The sequence below is a fragment of the Oncorhynchus clarkii genome, chromosome 1 (assembly GCF_045791955.1).
Source record: "Oncorhynchus clarkii lewisi isolate Uvic-CL-2024 chromosome 1, UVic_Ocla_1.0, whole genome shotgun sequence".
Classification (NCBI taxonomy): Eukaryota; Metazoa; Chordata; class Actinopteri; order Salmoniformes; family Salmonidae; genus Oncorhynchus; species Oncorhynchus clarkii.
This window is the reverse complement of record NC_092147.1, coordinates 4,266,047-4,285,365: the sequence shown is the minus strand read 5'-3', so window position 1 is coordinate 4,285,365 and position 19,319 is coordinate 4,266,047. Positions and strand designations below refer to the sequence as shown.

The 19,319-nt window shown below is 46.4% G+C and overlaps 1 protein-coding gene across 5 annotated transcripts in view; it reads left to right on the top strand.

Moving 5' to 3' along the window:
* The window catches only part of LOC139414767 (tyrosine-protein kinase RYK-like), a 146,765-nt gene that overhangs the window by 61,473 nt on the left and 65,973 nt on the right, over positions 1 to 19,319 (top strand). For all 5 annotated transcript variants that reach the window (XR_011634910.1, XR_011634911.1, XR_011634912.1 and 2 more), the window contains exons 2-7: positions 2,077 to 2,198; positions 6,219 to 6,318; positions 8,391 to 8,522; positions 9,865 to 9,927; positions 12,586 to 12,724; positions 18,833 to 18,933. Coding sequence is in view for 1 of the 5 variants with exons in the window: in XM_071162435.1 (XP_071018536.1) it covers positions 2,077 to 2,198; positions 6,219 to 6,318; positions 8,391 to 8,522; positions 9,865 to 9,927; positions 12,586 to 12,724; positions 18,833 to 18,933 (657 nt within the window). In the remaining 4 variants the exon portion in view is untranslated. The remainder of the gene's footprint in view (positions 1 to 2,076; positions 2,199 to 6,218; positions 6,319 to 8,390; positions 8,523 to 9,864; positions 9,928 to 12,585; positions 12,725 to 18,832; positions 18,934 to 19,319) is intronic.

The window sequence follows — 19,319 nt, the reverse complement described above, 5'->3', positions numbered from 1 at the left end:
CCACTTAAAGCCTATTACCTGCCATTTCATGTGAGTAATGGTAGGATGCCAGTAGGAGCGGGAGGAGGAGGGTTCAGTCATTTTCTTTTTTAATTAATGGTTATCTTGATCTTTTAAAAAATGTTGTCCAATCGATTGTTTGGAAGAACAGACTACTTTTGGTCGTCCAAGATTTTTTGGGCGTTGGCGACAGCCCTAGTAGTGTTACAGGCTGAACACACTGCTTGTGTCGTGTGCACGAGTGTTGAAAAAATAAATGTAGAAATCTATATTATTCAATTATTGCACCCACACTGCTCGCGCGCACCAACGAGCGTCTGCGTTGCCAAGGGCTAAAATAGAAGTCAGTTCTATTTCTGATGCAGATCGCGCTGCAAGTCCTGCCTCTCCCATCTCCTCATTGGTTTATAGAAGCAGGTACCCACGTGCCATCTCCTCATTGGTTTATAGAAGCAGGTACCCACGTGCCATCTCCTCATTGGTTATACTCATGTGGGTGACTGAAAGACGACCGCGGTCAGTGGCGGTAACACGGAACCTGAACCGGCCGCGCGTGTGCGCCATTGTACATACATTTATTTTGTTCCCCCCCTACACCAAACGTGATCACGACAAGCAGGTTAAAATATCAAAACAAACTCTGAACCAATTACATTAATTTGGGGGACAGGTCGAAAATCATTAAACCTTTATGGCAATTTAGCTAGCTAGCTTGCACTTGCTAGCTAATTTGTCCTGGGATATAAACATTGAGTTGTTATTTTACCTGAAATGCACAAGGTCCTCTACTCCGACAATTAATCCACACACAAAACGGTCAACCGAATCGTTTCTAGTCCACTCTCCTCCTAGGCTTTTTCTTCTCTTGACTTTTATATTGCGATTGGCAACTTTCATAACTTTCCTTTATGGTTTTGCTTTCGAAATACATGTTTTAAAAATGTCTTGATAATTTTTACTTATTTTGCCCTCCATCCTTTGTGCCTTGTTGCTAGTGCCAACAGTGGTATCTGTGACAACCCAGGCTGTGTTTGGGAAGAGCTGTACACAGACAGGCAACATGGACGTCTGGGGATACTTTTTGTTCTAGAACTTTGTACGTGTTCTAATGACGATGTAACAGAGGAGATCCGTGTCTGACAACATGTCCTCCTGAGTTTAATACAGCACGATTATAGTCAAGGGGAGTCCGTGCTGCCGTCAGAACTACAGTCTACTGGTAGACTGTCTCTACAAGACTGTGTTCAGTCTACTAGTGGTAGACCTCTCCATATATATATATATATATATATATTTAATAGAGAGATTCCTCAGGATCTGTGTATTTTATGGAAAGCAATTCCTCAATTTCCCACGTAAGCCTTCACTAACCCAAATTTCTCCTGGATAGGAAATTGCTGTCATATTTCAAGGGTTGCCTCACTTGAGTGTTTTTGATGTGTTTTGATTTGTGCCTTAAAAGAGCTCCCCAACTTCTAACAGCTGTTAGTTTGCAAGCCAGCGATGGGAAGGAGACCTAGAATGGAATGTTATTCTATATTTGATGTGGTGTTGGACCTAAATGCCAGTTTACCGGACACAGATTAGGCCTAATTTTATGGACTAAAATACACTTTCTATGGAGATTCCCCAATTTTGAGCTTCTATTGTCTGCTCGTCGTTCGGTCTCTGGATAAGTCATCAACTGTAGGCCTATTGCAGGCAGGGCTCTTTGTGAGTGTATGCTGGGTTCAGAGCTGAAGAACCCACCATAGTGTGTTATGACTCACTTTACCTCATTTCATTGAGGATGTTTTGGTTGGTAACTATGTTATTGTGACAACCCTGTTCTATAGTTTCCATATATTTATATGTACATATTCTCATTCACCCCTTTTTAGATTTGTGTGTATTAGGTAGTTGTTGGGGAATTGTTAGATTACTTGTTAGATATTACTGCACTGTCGGAACTAGAAACACAAGCATTTCACTACACTCGCATTAACATCTGCTAACCATGTGTATGTGACCAATAAGGATGTGATTTTGAACAGGTGTGTGAGAGACTAGGTGTGTGTGTGTGTGTGTGTGTTGCAGGTCTAGATGCAGAGCTGTACTACGTGAGGGATGACGTGGTAAACCACTATGCTCTCTCCTTCATCCTGCCTGTACCCAGCGAGACCAACAGCCTGCACTTCACCTGGCGCTCCAAGGATAAGGTACACACACTCACACACACACTCACACACACACACACCACAGAGGACCAACCAGCTGTCTGATAGAAAATGTGGTGATGACATCACAGAGGTCCAGCCAGCTGTCTGATAGAGAATGTGGTGATGACATCACAGAGGACCAACCAGCTGTCTGATAGAGAACGTGGTGATGACATCACAGAGGACCAACCAGCTGTCTGATAGAGAATGTGGTGATGACATCACAGAGGACCAACCAGCTGTCTGATAGAGAACGTGGTGATGACATCAGAGGACCAACCAGCTGTCTGATAGAGAATGTGGGGATGACATCACAGAGGACCAACCAGCTGTCTGATAGAGAACGTGGTGATGACATCAGAGGACCAACCAGCTGTCTGATAGAGAATGTGGTGATGACATCACAGAGGACCAACCAGCTGTCTGATAGAGAACGTGGTGATGACATCACAGAGGACCAACCAGCTGTCTGATAGAGAATGTGGTGATGACATCACAGAGGACCAACCAGCTGTCTGATAGAGAATGTGGTGATGACATCACAGAGGACCAACCAGCTGTCTGATAGAGAACGTGGTGATGACATCAGAGGACCAACCAGCTGTCTGATAGAGAATGTGGGGATGACATCACAGAGGACCAACCAGCTGTCTGAAAGATAATGTGGGGATGACATCACAGAGGACAAACCAGCTGTCTGATAGAGAATGTGGTGATGACATCACAGAGGACCAACCAGCTGTCTGATAGAGAATGTGGGGATGACATCACAGAGGACCAACCAGCTGTCTGATAGAGAACGTGGTGATGACATCACAGAGGACCAACCAGCTGTCTGATAGAGAATGTGGTGATGACATCACAGAGGACCAACCAGCTGTCTGATAGAGAATGTGATGATGACATCACAGAGGACCAACCAGCTGTCTGATAGAGAATGTGGTGATGACATCACAGAGGACCAACCAGCTGTCTGATAGAGAATGTGGTGATGACATCACAGAGGACCAACCAGCTGTCTGATAGAGAACGTGGTGATGACATCAGAGGACCAACCAGCTGTCTGATAGAGAATGTGGGGATGACATCACCGAGGACCAACCAGCTGTCTGAAAGATAATGTGGGGATGACATCACAGAGGACAAACCAGCTGTCTGATAGAGAATGTGGTGATGACATCACAGAGGACCAACCAGCTGTCTGATAGAGAATGTGGGGATGACATCACAGAGGACCAACCAGCTGTCTGATAGAGAATGTGGGGATGACATCACAGAGGACCAACCAGCTGTCTGATAGAGAATGTTGTGATGACATCACAGAGAACCAACCAGCTTCTTTCTACTATGTAGCGAGAGGCAGGACCTGTTTCTATAAAAGACGGCCATTTTTATTCTCTGCTTCTTAACTAACTCTTCACTATGCTTTTTAAAATACATTTTTTTTATATAGCCAGAGGCCCATATATTTGTAAGCAGAGACACGATCATTATGGGCACCGTCCAAAGTACGTATGCTGAAATCATCAACGTAATTTTTTATGTGCTCTAGAGAAAACATGTACTTAGTTTTACCGGCATTCAGTACTCATTTCCGGTCAACGTTTTTCTGTAATACAAAGGCAGACTGTAGTTCAGAGAGCTACCTGTGGGGGCGATATCATGCACGACAGTATCAGAATACAAGTGTAGGTAAAATATTATGCACATTGAGTTCTATCTGTGAGGTCGTGTTTAAACCAGTGACATGCAGCCTGGTCTTGGCCAATTGAGGATAGCCTCAATTAGCAGTGAGTGATCAACGGTATGGAAAGCCTCTGAAATAGCAGTGAGTGATCGACGGTATGGAAAGCCTCTGAATTAGCAGTGAGTGATCAACGGTATGGAAAGCCTCTGAATTAGCAGTGAGTGATCAACGGTATGGAAAGCCTCTGAATTAGCAGTGAGTGATCGACGGTATGGAAAGCCTCTGAATTAGCAGTGAGTGATCAACGGTATGGAAAGCCTCTGAATTAGCAGTGAGTGATCGACGGTATGGAAAGCCTCTGAATTAGCAGTGAGTGATCAACGGTATGGAAAGCCTCTGAATTAGCAGTGAGTGATCGACGGTATGGAAAGCCTCTGAATTAGCAGTGAGTGATCAACGGTATGGAAAGCCTCTGAATTAGCAGTGAGGGATCAACGGTATGGAAAGCCTCTGAATTAACAGTGAGTGATCGATGGTATGGAAAGCCTCTGAATTAGCAGTGAGTGATCAACGGTATTGAAAGCCTCTGAATTAGCAGTGAGTGATCAACGGTATGGAAAGCCTCTGAATTAGCAGTGAGTGATCAACAGTATGGAAAGCCTCTGAATTAGCAGTGAGTGATCAACGGTATGGAAAGCCTCTGAATTAGCAGTGAGTGATCGACGGTATGGAAAGCCTCTGAATTAGCAGTGAGTGATCGACGGTATGGAAAGCCTCTGAATTAGCAGTGAGTGATCGACAGTATGGAAAGCCTCTGAATTAGCAGTGAGTGATCAACGATATGGAAAGCCTCTGAATTAACAGTGAGTGATTGACGGTATGGAAAGCCTCTGAATTAGCAGTGATTGATCGACGGTATGGAAAGCCTCTGAATTAGCAGTGAGTGATCGACGGTATGGAAAGCCTCTGAATTAGCAGTGAGTGATCGACGGTATGGAAAGCCTCTGAATTAGCAGTGAGTGATCAACGGTATGGAAAGCCTCTGAATTAGCAGTGAGTGATCAACGGTATGGAAAGCCTCTGAATTAGCAGTGAGTGATCGACGGTATGGAAAGCCTCTGAATTAGCAGTGAGGGATCAACGGTATGGAAAGCCTCTGAATTAGCAGTGAGTGATCAACGGTATGGAAAGCCTCTGAATTAGCAGTGAGTGATCAACGGTATGGAAAGCCTCTGAATTAGCAGTGAGTGATCGACGGTATGGAAAGCCTCTGAATTAGCAGTGAGGGATCAACGGTATGGAAAGCCTCTGAATTAGCAGTGAGTGATCGACGGTATGGAAAGCCTCTGAATTAGCAGTGAGTGATAAACGGTATGGAAAGCCTCTGAATTAGCAGTGAGTGATCGACGGTATGGAAAGCCTCTGAATTAGCAGTGAGTGATCGACGGTATGGAAAGCCTCTGAATTAGCAGTGAGTGATAAACGGTATGGAAAGCCTCTGAATTAGCAGTGAGTGATCGACGGTATGGAAAGCCTCTGAATTAGCAGTGAGTGATCGACGGTATGGAAAGCCTCTGAATTAGCAGTGAGTGATCGACGGTATGGAAAGCCTCTGAATTAGCAGTGAGGGAAGCACAATGTTGCCTTTTATCCGTACAGTCGACATCATTTATAACTATGTACGTTTTAGAATAGAGTTCAAAGATTCTAATATTTTAGCAAGAAGGTTTAGAAATGGGCGGATAATGATTCAGGTCACAAAGGTCGTGGTACGCCTGCCAAACCTTGGGGATAGTACCAGATATAATCAGCAGGTTAGAAATATGGGTGATTCATCAGTCAAAGGGGGCAGAGAGCTGCAGTAAAAATGAATGAAGCATATCAGTGGATTTAAAAAATATATTTTTTATAAGCAAGGCATCTAGCACATCAGATAGTTAAAAAAATATATATATCCAATTCGTCATATCCAATTGGTAGTTAGTCTTGTCTCATCGCTGCATCTCCCATACAGACTCGGGAGAGGCGACGGTCGAGAGCCGTGCGTCCTCCAAAACATAACCCAACCAGCCCTGCTGTCTCGCTGCCCTGCTGTCTCTCTGCCCTGCTGTCTCTCTGCCCTGCTGTCTCTCTGCCCTGCTGTCTCTCTGCCCTGCTGTCTCGCTGCCCTGCTGTCTCGCTGCCCTGCTGTCTCGCTGCCCTGCTGTCTCGCAGCCCTGCTGTCTCCCTGCTGTCTCGCTGCCCTGCTGTCTCGCTGCCCTGCCGTCTCGCGGGACGCCAGTCAATAGGCCCCCCACACACACACACTCTGATCGTCCTCTCCTCTCCTGCAGGTTGATTACCAGATGGGTTTCCATGTGGACAACCCTGCAGCTATGAACCAACCACAAAGCAACATCTCTACCCAGGGGGAGGTGCCTCGCACAGCCTCAGGTCTGTCAACCAATCAGCACTTCCTTCAGAAAGTATTCACACCCCTGGTCTATTTTCATGTTGTGTTACAGCCTGACTTTAACTATGGGTGAAATTACCACTCAAAACCCCATAATGTCACAGTGGAATTATGTTTTTTGAAATGTTTATAAATGTGAAATGTTTTGAGTCATTAAGTATTCAACCCCTTTGTTATGTCAAGCCTAAATACGTTCAGGAGTAAAAATGTGCTTATCAAGTCACATAATAAGTTGCATGGACTCACTCTGTTCAATAATGGTGTTTAACATGATTTTCAACGACTACCTCATCTCTGTACCCCACACATACAATTATCTGTAAGGTCCCTCATCTCTGTACCCCACACATACAATTATCTGTAAGGTCCCTCATATCTGTACCCCACACATACAATTATCTGTAAGGTCCCTCATATCTGTACCCCACACATACAATTATCTGTAAGGTCCCTCAGTTGAGCAGCGGAATTTCAAATACAGATTCAACCATAAAGACCAGGGAGGTTTTCCAATGTCTTGCAAAGAAGGGCACCTATTGGTCGATAGGCAACGTTATTAAATACACCCAGTCATTACAAAGATACAGTCGTCCTTCCTAACTCAGTTGCCGGAGAGGAAGGAAACCGCTGGGGGATTTCACCATGAGGCCAATGGTGACTTTAAAACAGAGTTGAATGGTTCAGTCTGGGAGATGAATTCACCTTTCAGCAGGACAATAACCTAAAACACAAGGCCAAATATACACTGGAGTTGCTTACCAAGGAGACAGTGACTGTTCCTGAGTTACAGTTTTGACTTAAATAAACTTTTAAATCTATGTCAAGACCTGAAAGTAGTTGTCTGGCAATGATCAACAACCAATTTGGCAGAGCTTGAAGAATGTTGAAAAGAACAATGGTCAAATGTTGCACAATCCAGGTGTGGAAAGATCTTTAGAGACTTTACCCAGAAAGACTCACAGCTGTAATGGCTGCCAAAAGTGCTTCTATAAAGTATTGAATCAGGGGTGTGAATACTTATGTAAATGAGATATTTCTGCATTTATTTTTCAATACACTTGCAAAAATGCCTTAAAAACATGTGTTCACTTTGTCGTTAGGGAGAATTGTGTGTAGATGGGTGGGAGAGAATATTTAATTAAATCCATCTTGAATTCAGGCTCAAAGTCAAGGGGTCAATACTTTCTGAAGGCTCTGTATGTGTAGAAATGTGCAATTATCTGTATAAGGGGAAGATAAATAAACAGATATATATTGGTGAGTCTTTCTGCCCCCCCTTCGGTCTGTCTCTCAATTCAATTCAATTCAAGGGCTTTATTGGCGTGGTAAACATGTGTTAACATTGCCAAAGCAAGTGAGGTAGATACTATACAAAAGTGAAATAAACAATAAAAATTAACAGTAAACATTACACATACAGAAGTTTCAAAACAATAAAGACATCTCTCTCACTATCTTGCTGTCTCTCTGTCTCTCGCTGTCTCTCTCTCGCTGTCTGTCTCTCTCGCTGTCTCTGTCTCTCGCTGTCTCTCGCTGTCTCTCGCTGTCTCTCTGTCTCTCGCTGTCTCTCTGTCTCTCGCTGTCTCTCGCTGTCTCGCTGTCTCTCTCTCTCTCGCTGTCTCTCTCTCTCTCGCTGTCTCTCTCTCTCTCTCGCTGTCTCTCTCTCTCTCTCGCTGTCTCTCTCTCTCTCTCGCTGTCTCTCGCTGTCTCTCTCGCTGTCTCTCTCGCTGTCTCTCTCGCTGTCTCTCTCGCTGTCTCTCTCGCTGTCTCTCTCGCTGTCTCTCTCGCTGTCTCTCTGTCTCTCTCTGTCTCTCGCTGTCTCTGTCTCTCGCTGTCTCTCTCTCTCTCACTATCTTTCTGTCTCTCTCTGTCTCTCTCGCTGTCTCGCTGTCTCTGTCTCTCGCTGTCTCTCTATCTCTCGCTCTCTCTCTCACGATCTCTCTCTCGCTGTCTCTCTCTCTCTCATGATCTCTGTCTCTCGCTGTCTCTCACTGTCTCTCTCTCTCTGTCTCTCTCTCGCTGTCTCTGTCTCTCTCTGTGTCTGTGTGTGTAGTGTTCAGAGTGGACCTGTTCTGCTCAGGAAAGGTGGATGGGGAAGTGGTTCTGACGGTACAACTCAACCTCACCGTCCATTCCAACAACTTCACAGTGCTCAACTTCAAGAGGAGGAAAATATGTCACATACGTAAGACTTGCTGTATTTAGAGTGAAGTATCTTTTCTGTCCCTGTGTCTACTGTCACACGTGTCCTCGCTCTTTAATGAGGTGTGTGTGGGGAAGGGAAAACTGCATTCTGAATGGTAATCAATTGTGTGATCCCATGGTTCTCTCCCTCAGGCGGTAGTGCTGAGTTAATGGAAGGGTTATACTGAGGGCAATGAAACTGTTTGTCTGCAGTTCTGCTGCTGCTATTTTCAGTCCTACTCCTAGGTAATTACACACAAGCTGACTCCTCTGGCTCACTGCCCGCTGGTCATATGCTCACTCGGAGGAAATGGCCAATTAATGTAAACTCTGCTTATTTTAAGCACGAGTCAAATAAGAGATGGCAAGGAGATTAGTGTCTGTGTATGTCTTTCTCTCTCTCTGTCTGTGTCTCTCTCTCTGTCTCTCTCTCTCTGTGTGTCTGTCTTTCTCTCTCTCTCTGTGTCTGTCTTTCTCTCTCTCTCTCTGTGTGTGTGTCTCTCTCTCTCTCTCTCTGTGTGTGTCTCTCTCTCTCTCTCTCTCTGTGTCTCTCTCTCAATTCAATTCAATTCAATTCAAGGGTCTCTCTCTCTCGGTGTGTCTCTCTCTCGGTGTGTCTCTCTCTCTCTCGGTGTGTCTCTCTCTCTCTCGGTGTGTCTCTCTCTCTCTCGGTGTGTCTCTCTCTCTCGGTGTGTCTCTCTCTCTCTCGGTGTGTCTCTCTCTCGGTGTGTGTCTCTCTCTCTCTCGGTGTGTCTCTCTCTCTCTCTCTCGGTGTGTGTCTCTCTCTCTCTCTCTCGGTGTGTGTCTCTCTCTCTCTCTCTCGGTGTGTGTCTCTCTCTCTCTCGGTGTGTCTCTCTCTCTCTCTCGGTGTGTCTCTCTCTCTCGGTGTGTCTCTCTCTCAGGCTCTCTCTGTGTCGCTCGCTCTCTCTGTGTCTCGCTCTCTCTGTGTCTCGCTCTCTCTGTGTCTCGCTCTCTCTGTCTCGCTCTCTCTGTGTCTCTCTCTCTCTCTCTCTCTGTGTCTCTCTCTCTCTCTCTCTCTCTGTGTGTCTGTCGGTCTAGTGCTGTTAAGCGGCTGGCTTAAGTTGTACTAACCTAGTTTCTCATAAAATACATCCCCAAAGTAGTACCCTTTCCTAGTTGTATCACATCTAGGCCCCATAAAGTGGGATTGAGACATGTTCAGTTTGTCTGAAGCGTTGGTGAGTTGTTGCTTCATGGCTGGTGCCTTGTGGACACAGGTCTCGCTGACTCCTGTTACTTCTCCATCCTGTTTACTGATAGTATCTACAATGACAGCATTTCCAAGAGTTTCCTGTATGACTCTTCTTCTCCTCTCTTAACAGGAATAGATCCTGATCTGAAGATCCCTCCCGTCTCCAACAATAAGACCGTTCAGCGGCCAGAGAGTAAGTATGTCTATGCATAGGACCACAGCATATACTGAGGGGTGGAGAGGGGACTGGTAGGGTGGAGAGGGGACTGGTAGGGTGAAGAGGAGACTGGTAGGGTGAAGAGGAGACTGGTAGGGTGGAGAGGGGACTGGTAGGGTGGAGAGGGGACTGGTAGGGTGGAGAGGGGACTGGTAGGGTGAAGAGGAGACTGGTAGGGTGGAGAGGGGACTGGTAGGGTGAAGAGGAGACTGGTAGGGTGAAGAGGAGACTGGTAGGGTGGAGAGGGGACTGGTAGGGTGGAGAGGGGACTGGTAGGGTGAAGAGGGGACTGGTAGGGTGGAGAGGGGACTGGTAGGGTGGAGAGGGGACTGGTAGGGTGAAGAGGAGACTGGTAGGGTGAAGAGGAGACTGGTAGGGTGAAGAGGAGACTGGTAGGGTGGAGAGGGGACTGGTAGGGTGGAGAGGAGAATGGTAGGGTGAAGAGGGGACTGGTAGGGTGGAGAGGGGACTGGTAGGGTGGAGAGGGGACTGGTAGGGTGGAGAGGGGACTGGTAGGGTGAAGAGGGGACTGGTAGGGTGGAGAGGGGACTGGTAGGGTGGAGAGGGGACTGGTAGGGTGGAGAGGGGACTGGTAGGGTGGAGAGGGGACTGGTAGGGTGGAGAGGGGACTGGTAGGGTGGAGAGGAGACTGGTAGGGTGAAGAGGGGTGGAGAGGAGACTGGTAGGGTGGAGAGGAGACTGGTAGGGTGGAGAGAAGACTGGTAGGGTGGAGAGGAGACTGGTAGGGTGGAGAGGAGACTGGTAGGGTGGAGAGGAGACTGGTAGGGTGGAGAGGAGACTGGTAGGGTGGAGAGGAGACTGGTAGGGTGGAGAGGAGACTGGTAGGGTGAAGAGGAGACTGGTAGGGTGAAGAGGAGACTGGTAGGGTGGAGAGGAGACTGGTAGGGTGGAGAGGAGACTGGTAGGGTGGAGAGGAGACTGGTAGGGTGGAGAGGAGACTGGTAGGGTGGAGAGGAGACTGGTAGGGTGGAGAGGAGACTGGTAGGGTGGAGAGGGGTGGAGAGGAGACTGGTAGGGTGGAGAGGAGACTGGTAGGGTGGAGAGGAGACTGGTAGGGTGGAGAGGAGACTGGTAGGGTGGAGAGGGGTGGAGAGGAGACTGGTAGGGTAGGGTGGAGAGGAGACTGGCAGGGTGGAGAGGAGACTGGTAGGGTGGAGAGGAGACTGGTAGGGTGGAGAGGGGTGGAGAGGAGACTGGTAGGGTGGAGAGGAGACTGGTAGGGTGGAGAGGAGACTGGTAGGGTGAAGAGGAGACTGGTAGGGTGGAGAGGAGACTGGTAGGGTGAAGAGGAGACTGGTAGGGTGAAGAGGAGACTGGTAGGGTGGAGAGGAGACTGGTAGGGTGGAGAGGGGTGGAGAGGAGACTGGTAGGGTGGAGAGGAGACTGGTAGGGTGGAGAGGAGACTGGTAGGGTGAAGAGGAGACTGGTAGGGTGGAGAGGAGACTGGTAGGGTGGAGAGGAGACTGGTAGGGTGAAGAGGAGACTGGTAGGGTGAAGAGGAGACTGGTAGGGTGAAGAGGAGACTGGTAGGGTGGAGAGGAGACTGGTAGGGTGGAGAGGAGACTGGTAGGGTGGAGAGGGGTGGAGAGGAGACTGGTAGGGTGGAGAGGAGACTGGTAGGGTGGAGAGGAGACTGGTAGGGTGGAGTGGAGACTGGTAGGGTGAAGAGGGGTGGAGAGGAGACTGGTAGAGTGGAGTGGAGACTGGTAGGGTGAAGAGGGGTGGAGAGGAGACTGGTAGAGTGGAGTGGAGACTGGTAGGGTGGAGAGGAGACTGGTAGGGTGGAGTGGAGACTGGTAGGGTGAAGAGGGGTGGAGAGGAGTCTGGTAGAGTGGAGTGGAGACTGGTAGAGTGGAGTGGAGACTGGTAGGGTGGAGAGGAGACTGGTAGGGTGAAGAGGAGACTGGTAGGGTGAAGAGGGGTGGAGAGGAGGCTGGTAGGGTGGAGTGGAGACTGGAAAGGTAAGCTAGAGGAGAGGCTTTTAACAGACACAAAGATGAAAGCTTTCAGAAAGACACTGGGTGTTAGGAGAGGCTTTTCCAGGTACCCTGAGGGGAGCTCTTTCAGACAGAGCCTGGATCAAAGCCTCTGGTATTTCTGCATGTCTGTCACATCTCCCTCTTTAATCTCGCTCTCTGCTATATTTGGTCTGTGATGTCTTCCCTCCTCCAGGTGGAGTGTCCATTCCTACCACTTCCACCAGGGTGTTTTATATCAGTGTCAGGGTCTGGTGTGCTGTCTCTCTCTCTCTCTAACCTCTGACCTCTATCCCTCTCTCTCCTCCAGATGGAGTGTCCATTCCTACCACCTCCACCAGGTGTTCTATATCAGTGTTGGGGTCTGCTGTGCTGTCTCTCTCTCTCTCTAACCTCTGACCTCTATCCCTCTCTCTCCTCCAGATGGAGTGTCCATTCCTACCACATCCACCAGGTTGTTCTATATCAGTGTTGGGGTCTGCTGTGCTGTCTCTCTCTCTAACCTCTGACCTCTATCCCTCTCTCTCCTCCAGATGGAGTGTCCATTCCTACCACATCCACCAGGTTGTTCTATATCAGTGTTGGGGTGTGCTGTCTGTCTCTCTCTCTCTAACCTCTGACCATCTCTCTCCTCCAGATGGAGTGTCCATTCCTACCACCTCTACCAGGGTGTTTTATATCAGTGTTGGGGTCTGCTGTGCTGTCATCTTCCTGGTAGCCATTGTTCTGGCTGTCATGCATCTACACAGCATGAAGAGAGTGGAGCTGGACGACAGGTTAGTACTGGGGTGCTGGATTAATATATAACACACACACACACACACACACACACACACACACACACACACACACTCTTGGAAAATATATTTTATCTCATTGAGAAAAACCTTTTATAAATAAAAAATTAATAAACAGTTTTGTTACATTACAGCCTTATTCTAAAATGTATTAAATAGTTTTTTCCCTCATCAATCATCACACAACACCCCATAATGACATCACAACACCCCATAATGACATCACAATACCCCATAATGACATCACAAAAACAGGTTTTTACCAATTTTATAAAAAATAAAAAGCTGATAGCACATTTACATAAGTATTCAGACCCTTTACTCAGTACTTTGTTGAAGCACCTTTGGCAGCGATTTAGAGCATCAAGTCTTGTTGAGTATGACGCTACAAGCTTGGCACACCTGTATTTGGAGATTTTCTCTGCAGATCCTTTTAAACTCTGTCAGGTTGGTTGGGGAGCGTTGCTGCACAGCTATTTTCAGGTCTCTCCAGAGATGTTCAATGGGGTTCCAGTCCGGGCTCTGGTTGGGCCACTCAAGGACATTCAATCCACCACCATGCTTCACCATAGGGATGGTACCAGATTTCCTCCAGACGTGACGCTTGGCTTTCAGGCCAAAGAGTTCAATCTTGGTTTCATCAGACCAGAGAATCTTGTTTCTCATGGTCTGAGAGTCCTTTAGGTACCTTTTGGTAAACTCCAAGTGGGCTGTCATGTACCTTTTACGGAGGAGTAGCTTCCATCTGTTCACTAAACCATAAAGGCCTAATTGGTGAAGTGCTGCAGAGATGGTTGTCCTTCTGGAAGGTTCTCCCATCACCACAGAGGAACGGGTCCTTGGTCACCTCCCTGACCAAGGCCCTTCTTCCATGATTGCTCAGTTTGGCCGGCCAGCCTCTAGGAAGTCTCTTGGAGGTTCCAAACTTCTTCCATTTCAGAATGATGGAGTCCACTGTGTTCTTGGGGACCTTCAATGCTGCATAAATGTTTTGGTACCCTTCCCCAGATCTGTGCCTCGATCACAATCCTGTCTCAAAGCACTACAGACAATTCCCTTGACCTCATGGCTTCGTTTCTGCTCTGACATGCACTGTCTACTGTGGTACCTTATATAGACAGGTGTGTGCCTTTCCAAATCATGTCCAATCAAATGAATTTACCACAGGTGGACTCCAATCAAGTTGTAGAAACATCTCAAGGATGATCAATGGAAACAGTATTTACCTGAGCTCAATTTTGAGTCTCATAGCAAAGGGTCTGAATACTGAAGTAAATAAGGTCTTTCTATGTTTTGTGTAAAAATGTCTAAATTATTATTGTGTAGATTGATGTGGGGAAAAAATAATTTCATCCATTTTAGAATAAGGCTGGAACGTAACAAAATGTGAAAAAAGTCAAGGGGTCTGAATACCTTTCGAATGCTTAATATGCAGCAGTAAGGAACGAGGAAAGTACAATTTTTAAAAATATTTTATTAAAAAAATAAAGTACAAAAAATGCAAATGTTCTCCTCTCCTCCATTCCTTCCTGAAAGTGCTGCTGCAGGGAGGGGCTTGGATTGGGGTAGAGGATGGTTATGGGGATTGCTGCTGCAGGGAGGGGCTTGGATTGGGGTAGAGGATGGTTATGGGGATTGCTGCTGCAGGGAGGGGCTTGGATTGGGGTAGAGGATGGTTATGGGGATTGCTGTTGCAGGGAGGGGCTTGGATTGGGGTAGAGGATGGTTATGGGGATTGCTGCTGCAGGGAGGGGCTTGGATTGGGGTAGAGGATGGTTATGGGGATTGCTGCTGCAGGAAGGGGCTTGGATTGTGGTAGAGGATGGTTATGGGGATTGCTGCTGCAGGGAGGGGCTTGGATTGGGGTAGAGGATGGTTATGGGGATTGCTGCTGCAGGGAGGGGCTTGGATTGGGGTAGAGGATGGTTATGGGGATTGCTGCTGCAGGGAGGGGCTTGGATTGGGGTAGAGTATGGTTATGGGGATTGCTGCTGCAGGGAGGGGCTTGGATTGGGGTAGAGGATGGTTATGGGGATTGCTGCTGCAGGGAGGGGCTTGGATTGGGGTAGAGGATGGTTATGGGGATTGCTGCTGCAGGGAGGGGCTTGGATTGGGGTAGAGGATGGTTATGGGGATTGCTGCTGCAGGGAGGGGCTTGGATTGGGGTAGAGGATGGTTATGGGGATTGCTGCTGCAGGAAGGGGCTTGGATTGTGGTAGAGGATGGTTATGGGGATTGCTGCTGCAGGGAGGGGCTTGGATTGGGGTAGAGGATGGTTATGGGGATTGCTGCTGCAGGGAGGGGCTTGGATTGGGGTAGAGGATGGTTATGGGGATTGCTGCTGCAGGGAGGGGCTTGGATTGGGGTAGAGTATGGTTATGGGGATTGCTGCTGCAGGGAGGGGCTTGGATTGGGGTAGAGGATGGTTATGGGGATTGCTGCTGCAGGGAGGGGCTTGTGTGCTACTAAAAGCTTGTTTCATGTCCGTGTTACAGCAGAAACAGACTGAACCACATGAATGCCCGGCAGGGTCCGTATTCAGTCCGCTGTTCTTTTCATACACAATTATATTCATTTATTTCAATATATATATATTTTCTTTACATTTATAACCATCATTATACGCTAATTATGCCAGTCCTAGGGTTGTTCCTCGTGAGCCAACACAGCTTGGCTTTTAATATTTGCAAAGATATGTGCTTAGATAGATTTTAGAGAGCGAGTTGAAACCTGCTCAATGTTTATGAAGCTAATAAATGAACTGTCCCCTCCAGGTGTCTAGACCACTGTATTAGTTTGGTTATCAGAACAACAGGGGTGCTGATGTAGGATCAGTTTGACCTTCTTTTTTTTAAACTCCTAATGGATCAGAAAGGGGACTTGATCCTAGATCAGTTGTCCTTTGTACTCTGAGAGAAGCATCCTAACACCGTAAGGGATGGTGTCAGGTGTTAGGACTTTAGATTATTGAATTAATACTAAGCTGTGTTCTAGTTAATATTTTCTGCCACGGTTTCCATCTTGGTAGATTCATATCAGCCCCTTGTCACTCAGTCTGTGTTATCTTGTTGAAAAGAATCCTTGGTTTGTCTTGCCTCTCTTCTCCCCTCTCTCTGTCTCTCTGTCTCTCTCTCTCTCTCTCTCTCTCTCTCTCTCTCTCTCTCTCTCTCTCTCTCTCTCTCTCTCTCTCTCTCTCTCTCTCTCTCTCTCTCTCTCTCTCTCTCTCTCTCTCTCTCTCTCTCTCTCTCTCTCTCTCTCTCTCTCTCTCTCTCTCTCTCTCTCTCTCTCTCTCTCTCTCTGTCTCTGTCTGTCTCTCTCTGTCTCTTCCTCTCTCACTCTCTCTCTCACTCTCTCTCTCTCTCTCACACAGCAGAACAAAGTGTCTCACATGCTCCCACAGCCAGCCAGGGATCTATCTAATGTAATATTTGAGAGAAATCGAGTTGTTTTTAATGCTGTTTGTTAGATTTGATCAGACTTGTTGGTGAGATTTTTGCAGTGAACAGACAAACTCTTGTTGTTGTTTTAAGTAGGACGATGCTAAACAGGTTTTACTGAGTGAAACGTTGTCTTGAACAGCAGCGCTGGGGTTCTCTGTCTGTATGAAGGACGAGCAGACAGTAGGTCCTGACCAGAGAGAGAATTAGACCAGGGAGTTCTCTGTCTGTATGAAGGACGAGCAGACAGTAGGTCCCGACCAGAGAGAGAATTAGACCAGGGAGTTCTCTGTCTGTATGAAGGACTAGCAGACAGTAGGTCCCGACCAGAGAGAGAATTAGACCAGGGAGTTCTCTGTCTGTATGAAGGACGAGCAGACAGTAGGTCCCGACCAGAGAGAGAATTAGACCAGGGAGTTCTCTGTCTGTATGAAGGACGAGCAGACAGTAGGTCCCGACCAGAGAGAGAATTAGACCAGGGAGTTCTCTGTCTGTATGAAGGACGAGCAGACAGTAGGTCCCGACCAGAGAGAGAATTAGACCAGGGAGGTCTGTCAGACTAGTCCTAGCAAATTGAACGCTAATTTGGCCTGTTTACTAACAAGGGATTTCAGCATCAGCAGCTTCACTACTGTTACAGTACTCTACCTGTATTCATCTACAGTACTCTACCTGTATTGATCTACTACTGTTACAGTACTCTACCTGTATTGATCTACAGTACTCTACCTGCATTGATCTACAGTACTCTACCTGTATTGATCTACTACTCCTACAGTACTCTACCTGTATTGATCTACAGTACTCTACCTGTATTGATCTACAGTACTCTACCTGTATTGATCTACTACTGTTACAGTACTCTACCTGTATTGATCTACAGTACTCTACCTGTATTGATCTACAGTACTCTACCTGTATTGATCTACTACTGTTACAGTACTCTACCTGTATTGATCTACTACTCCTACAGTACTCTATCTGCATTGATCTACAGTACTCTACCTGTATTGATCTACAGTACTCTACCTGTATTGATCTACTACTCCTACAGTACTCTACCTGTATTGATCTACAGTACTCTACCTGTATTGATCTACTACTCCTACAGTACTCTACCTGTATTGATCTACAGTACTCTACCTGTATTGATCTACTACTCCTACAGTACTCTACCTGCATTGATCTACAGTACTCTACCTGTATTGATCTACTACTGTTACATTACTCTACCTGTATTGATCTACTACTGCTACAGTACTCTACCTGTATTGATCTACAGTACTCTACCTGTATTGATCTACAGTACTCTACCTGTATTGATCTACTACTGCTACAGTACTCTACCTGTATTGATCTACAGTACTCTACCTGTATTGATCTACTACTGCTACAGTACTCTACCTGTATTGATCTACAGTACTCTACCTGTATTGATCTACAGTACTCTACCTGTATTGATCTACTACTGCTACACTACTCTACCTGTATTGATCTACAGTACTCTACCTGTATTGATCTACTGTACTCTACCTGTATTGATCTACTACTGCTACAGTACTCTACCTGTATTGATCTACAGTACTCTACCTGTATTGATCTACAGTACTCTACCTGTATTGATCTACTACTGCTACAGTACTCTACCTGCATTGATCTACAGTACTCTACCTGTATTGATCTACAGTACTCTACCTGTATTGATCTACTACTGTTACAGTACTCTACCTGTATTGATCTACAGTACTCTACCTGTATTGATCTACTACTGCTACAGTACTCTACCTGTATTGATCTACAGTACTCTACCTGTATTGATCTACAGTACTCTACCTGTATTGATCTACTACTGCTAGAGTACTCTACCTGTATTGATCTACTGTATTAAACAACAGATGTACTCACATTGGATGGGTTGATTAGGATTCAACAGCTTAATGCATACTGGTAGAGTAGGTTTACTCCGTTATTAATGTACCTGGTAATGTGAACATGTTTTCTTCATGTAAAGACACACATTAATCAAACACAAACACATTAAAGAATCAAACACATTAAAGAATCAAACACATTAAAGAATCAAACACATTAAAGAATCAAACACATTAAAGAATCAAACACATTAAAGAAGAAGAAAAAATGGACTTATTCAAACTGGAGATGTCCTCAATGGCCCTGCATGTGATTTGAATGTCTTAATACAACGACGAGTTGTCTAACTAAGTCTATGGTCTATAGACACAACAGGGTTACTCCAGGGCGATGTCAATAGGAGCAGAGCAGGTGTTTAGGTGGCCAATAGGAGCAGAGCAGGTGTTTAGGTGGCCAATAGGAGCAGAGCAGGTGTTTAGGTGGCCAATAGGAGCAGAGCAGGTGTTTAGGTGGCCAATAGGAGCAGAGCAGGTGTTTAGGTGTCCAATAGGAGCAGAGCAGGTGTTTAGGTGGCCAATAGGAGCAGAGCAGGTGTTTAGGTGGCCAATAGGAGCAGAGCAGGTGTTTAGGTGGCCAATAGGAGCGGAGCAGAGACGTAGCGTTTACCTTTAATAATGATGTTTGTGAAGTGGCAGGTGTTGTTGTCTTCCTCCCACTCTCCCCTCCTTCCTTGCTTTTCATCACGAGTATTGTTGTTATCTCCCTTCCTCTCTTCCAGTGTTTCAGACAGTGGCAGTTCCCAGGGCCTGTCCCAGCCGTCCACCCAGACCACCCAGTACCTGAGAGCTGACACACCCAACAACGCCAGTGCTGTCACCAGTAAGACACACACACACACACACACACACACACTCATCACACCAGCGCAGCTATGTACATGTCAACGCACACAAAAACACACAGAGAGAGAAAGAAACAGTAAGATCCTTCTCATTTACACACAGAAAATAACAGCATCCAATTAACATCTTATAGTATCCAGTAACATTGTATAGTATCCAGTAACGTCTTATCCAGTACAATCGTATAGTATTCAGTAACATCTTATCCAGTAACATCGTATAGTATCTAGTAACATCGTATAGTATCTAGTAACATCGTATAGTGTCCAGTAGCGTCTTATCCAGTAACATCGTATAGTATCCAGTAACGTCTTATCCAGTAACATTGTATAGTATCCAGTAACATCGTATAGTATCCAGTAA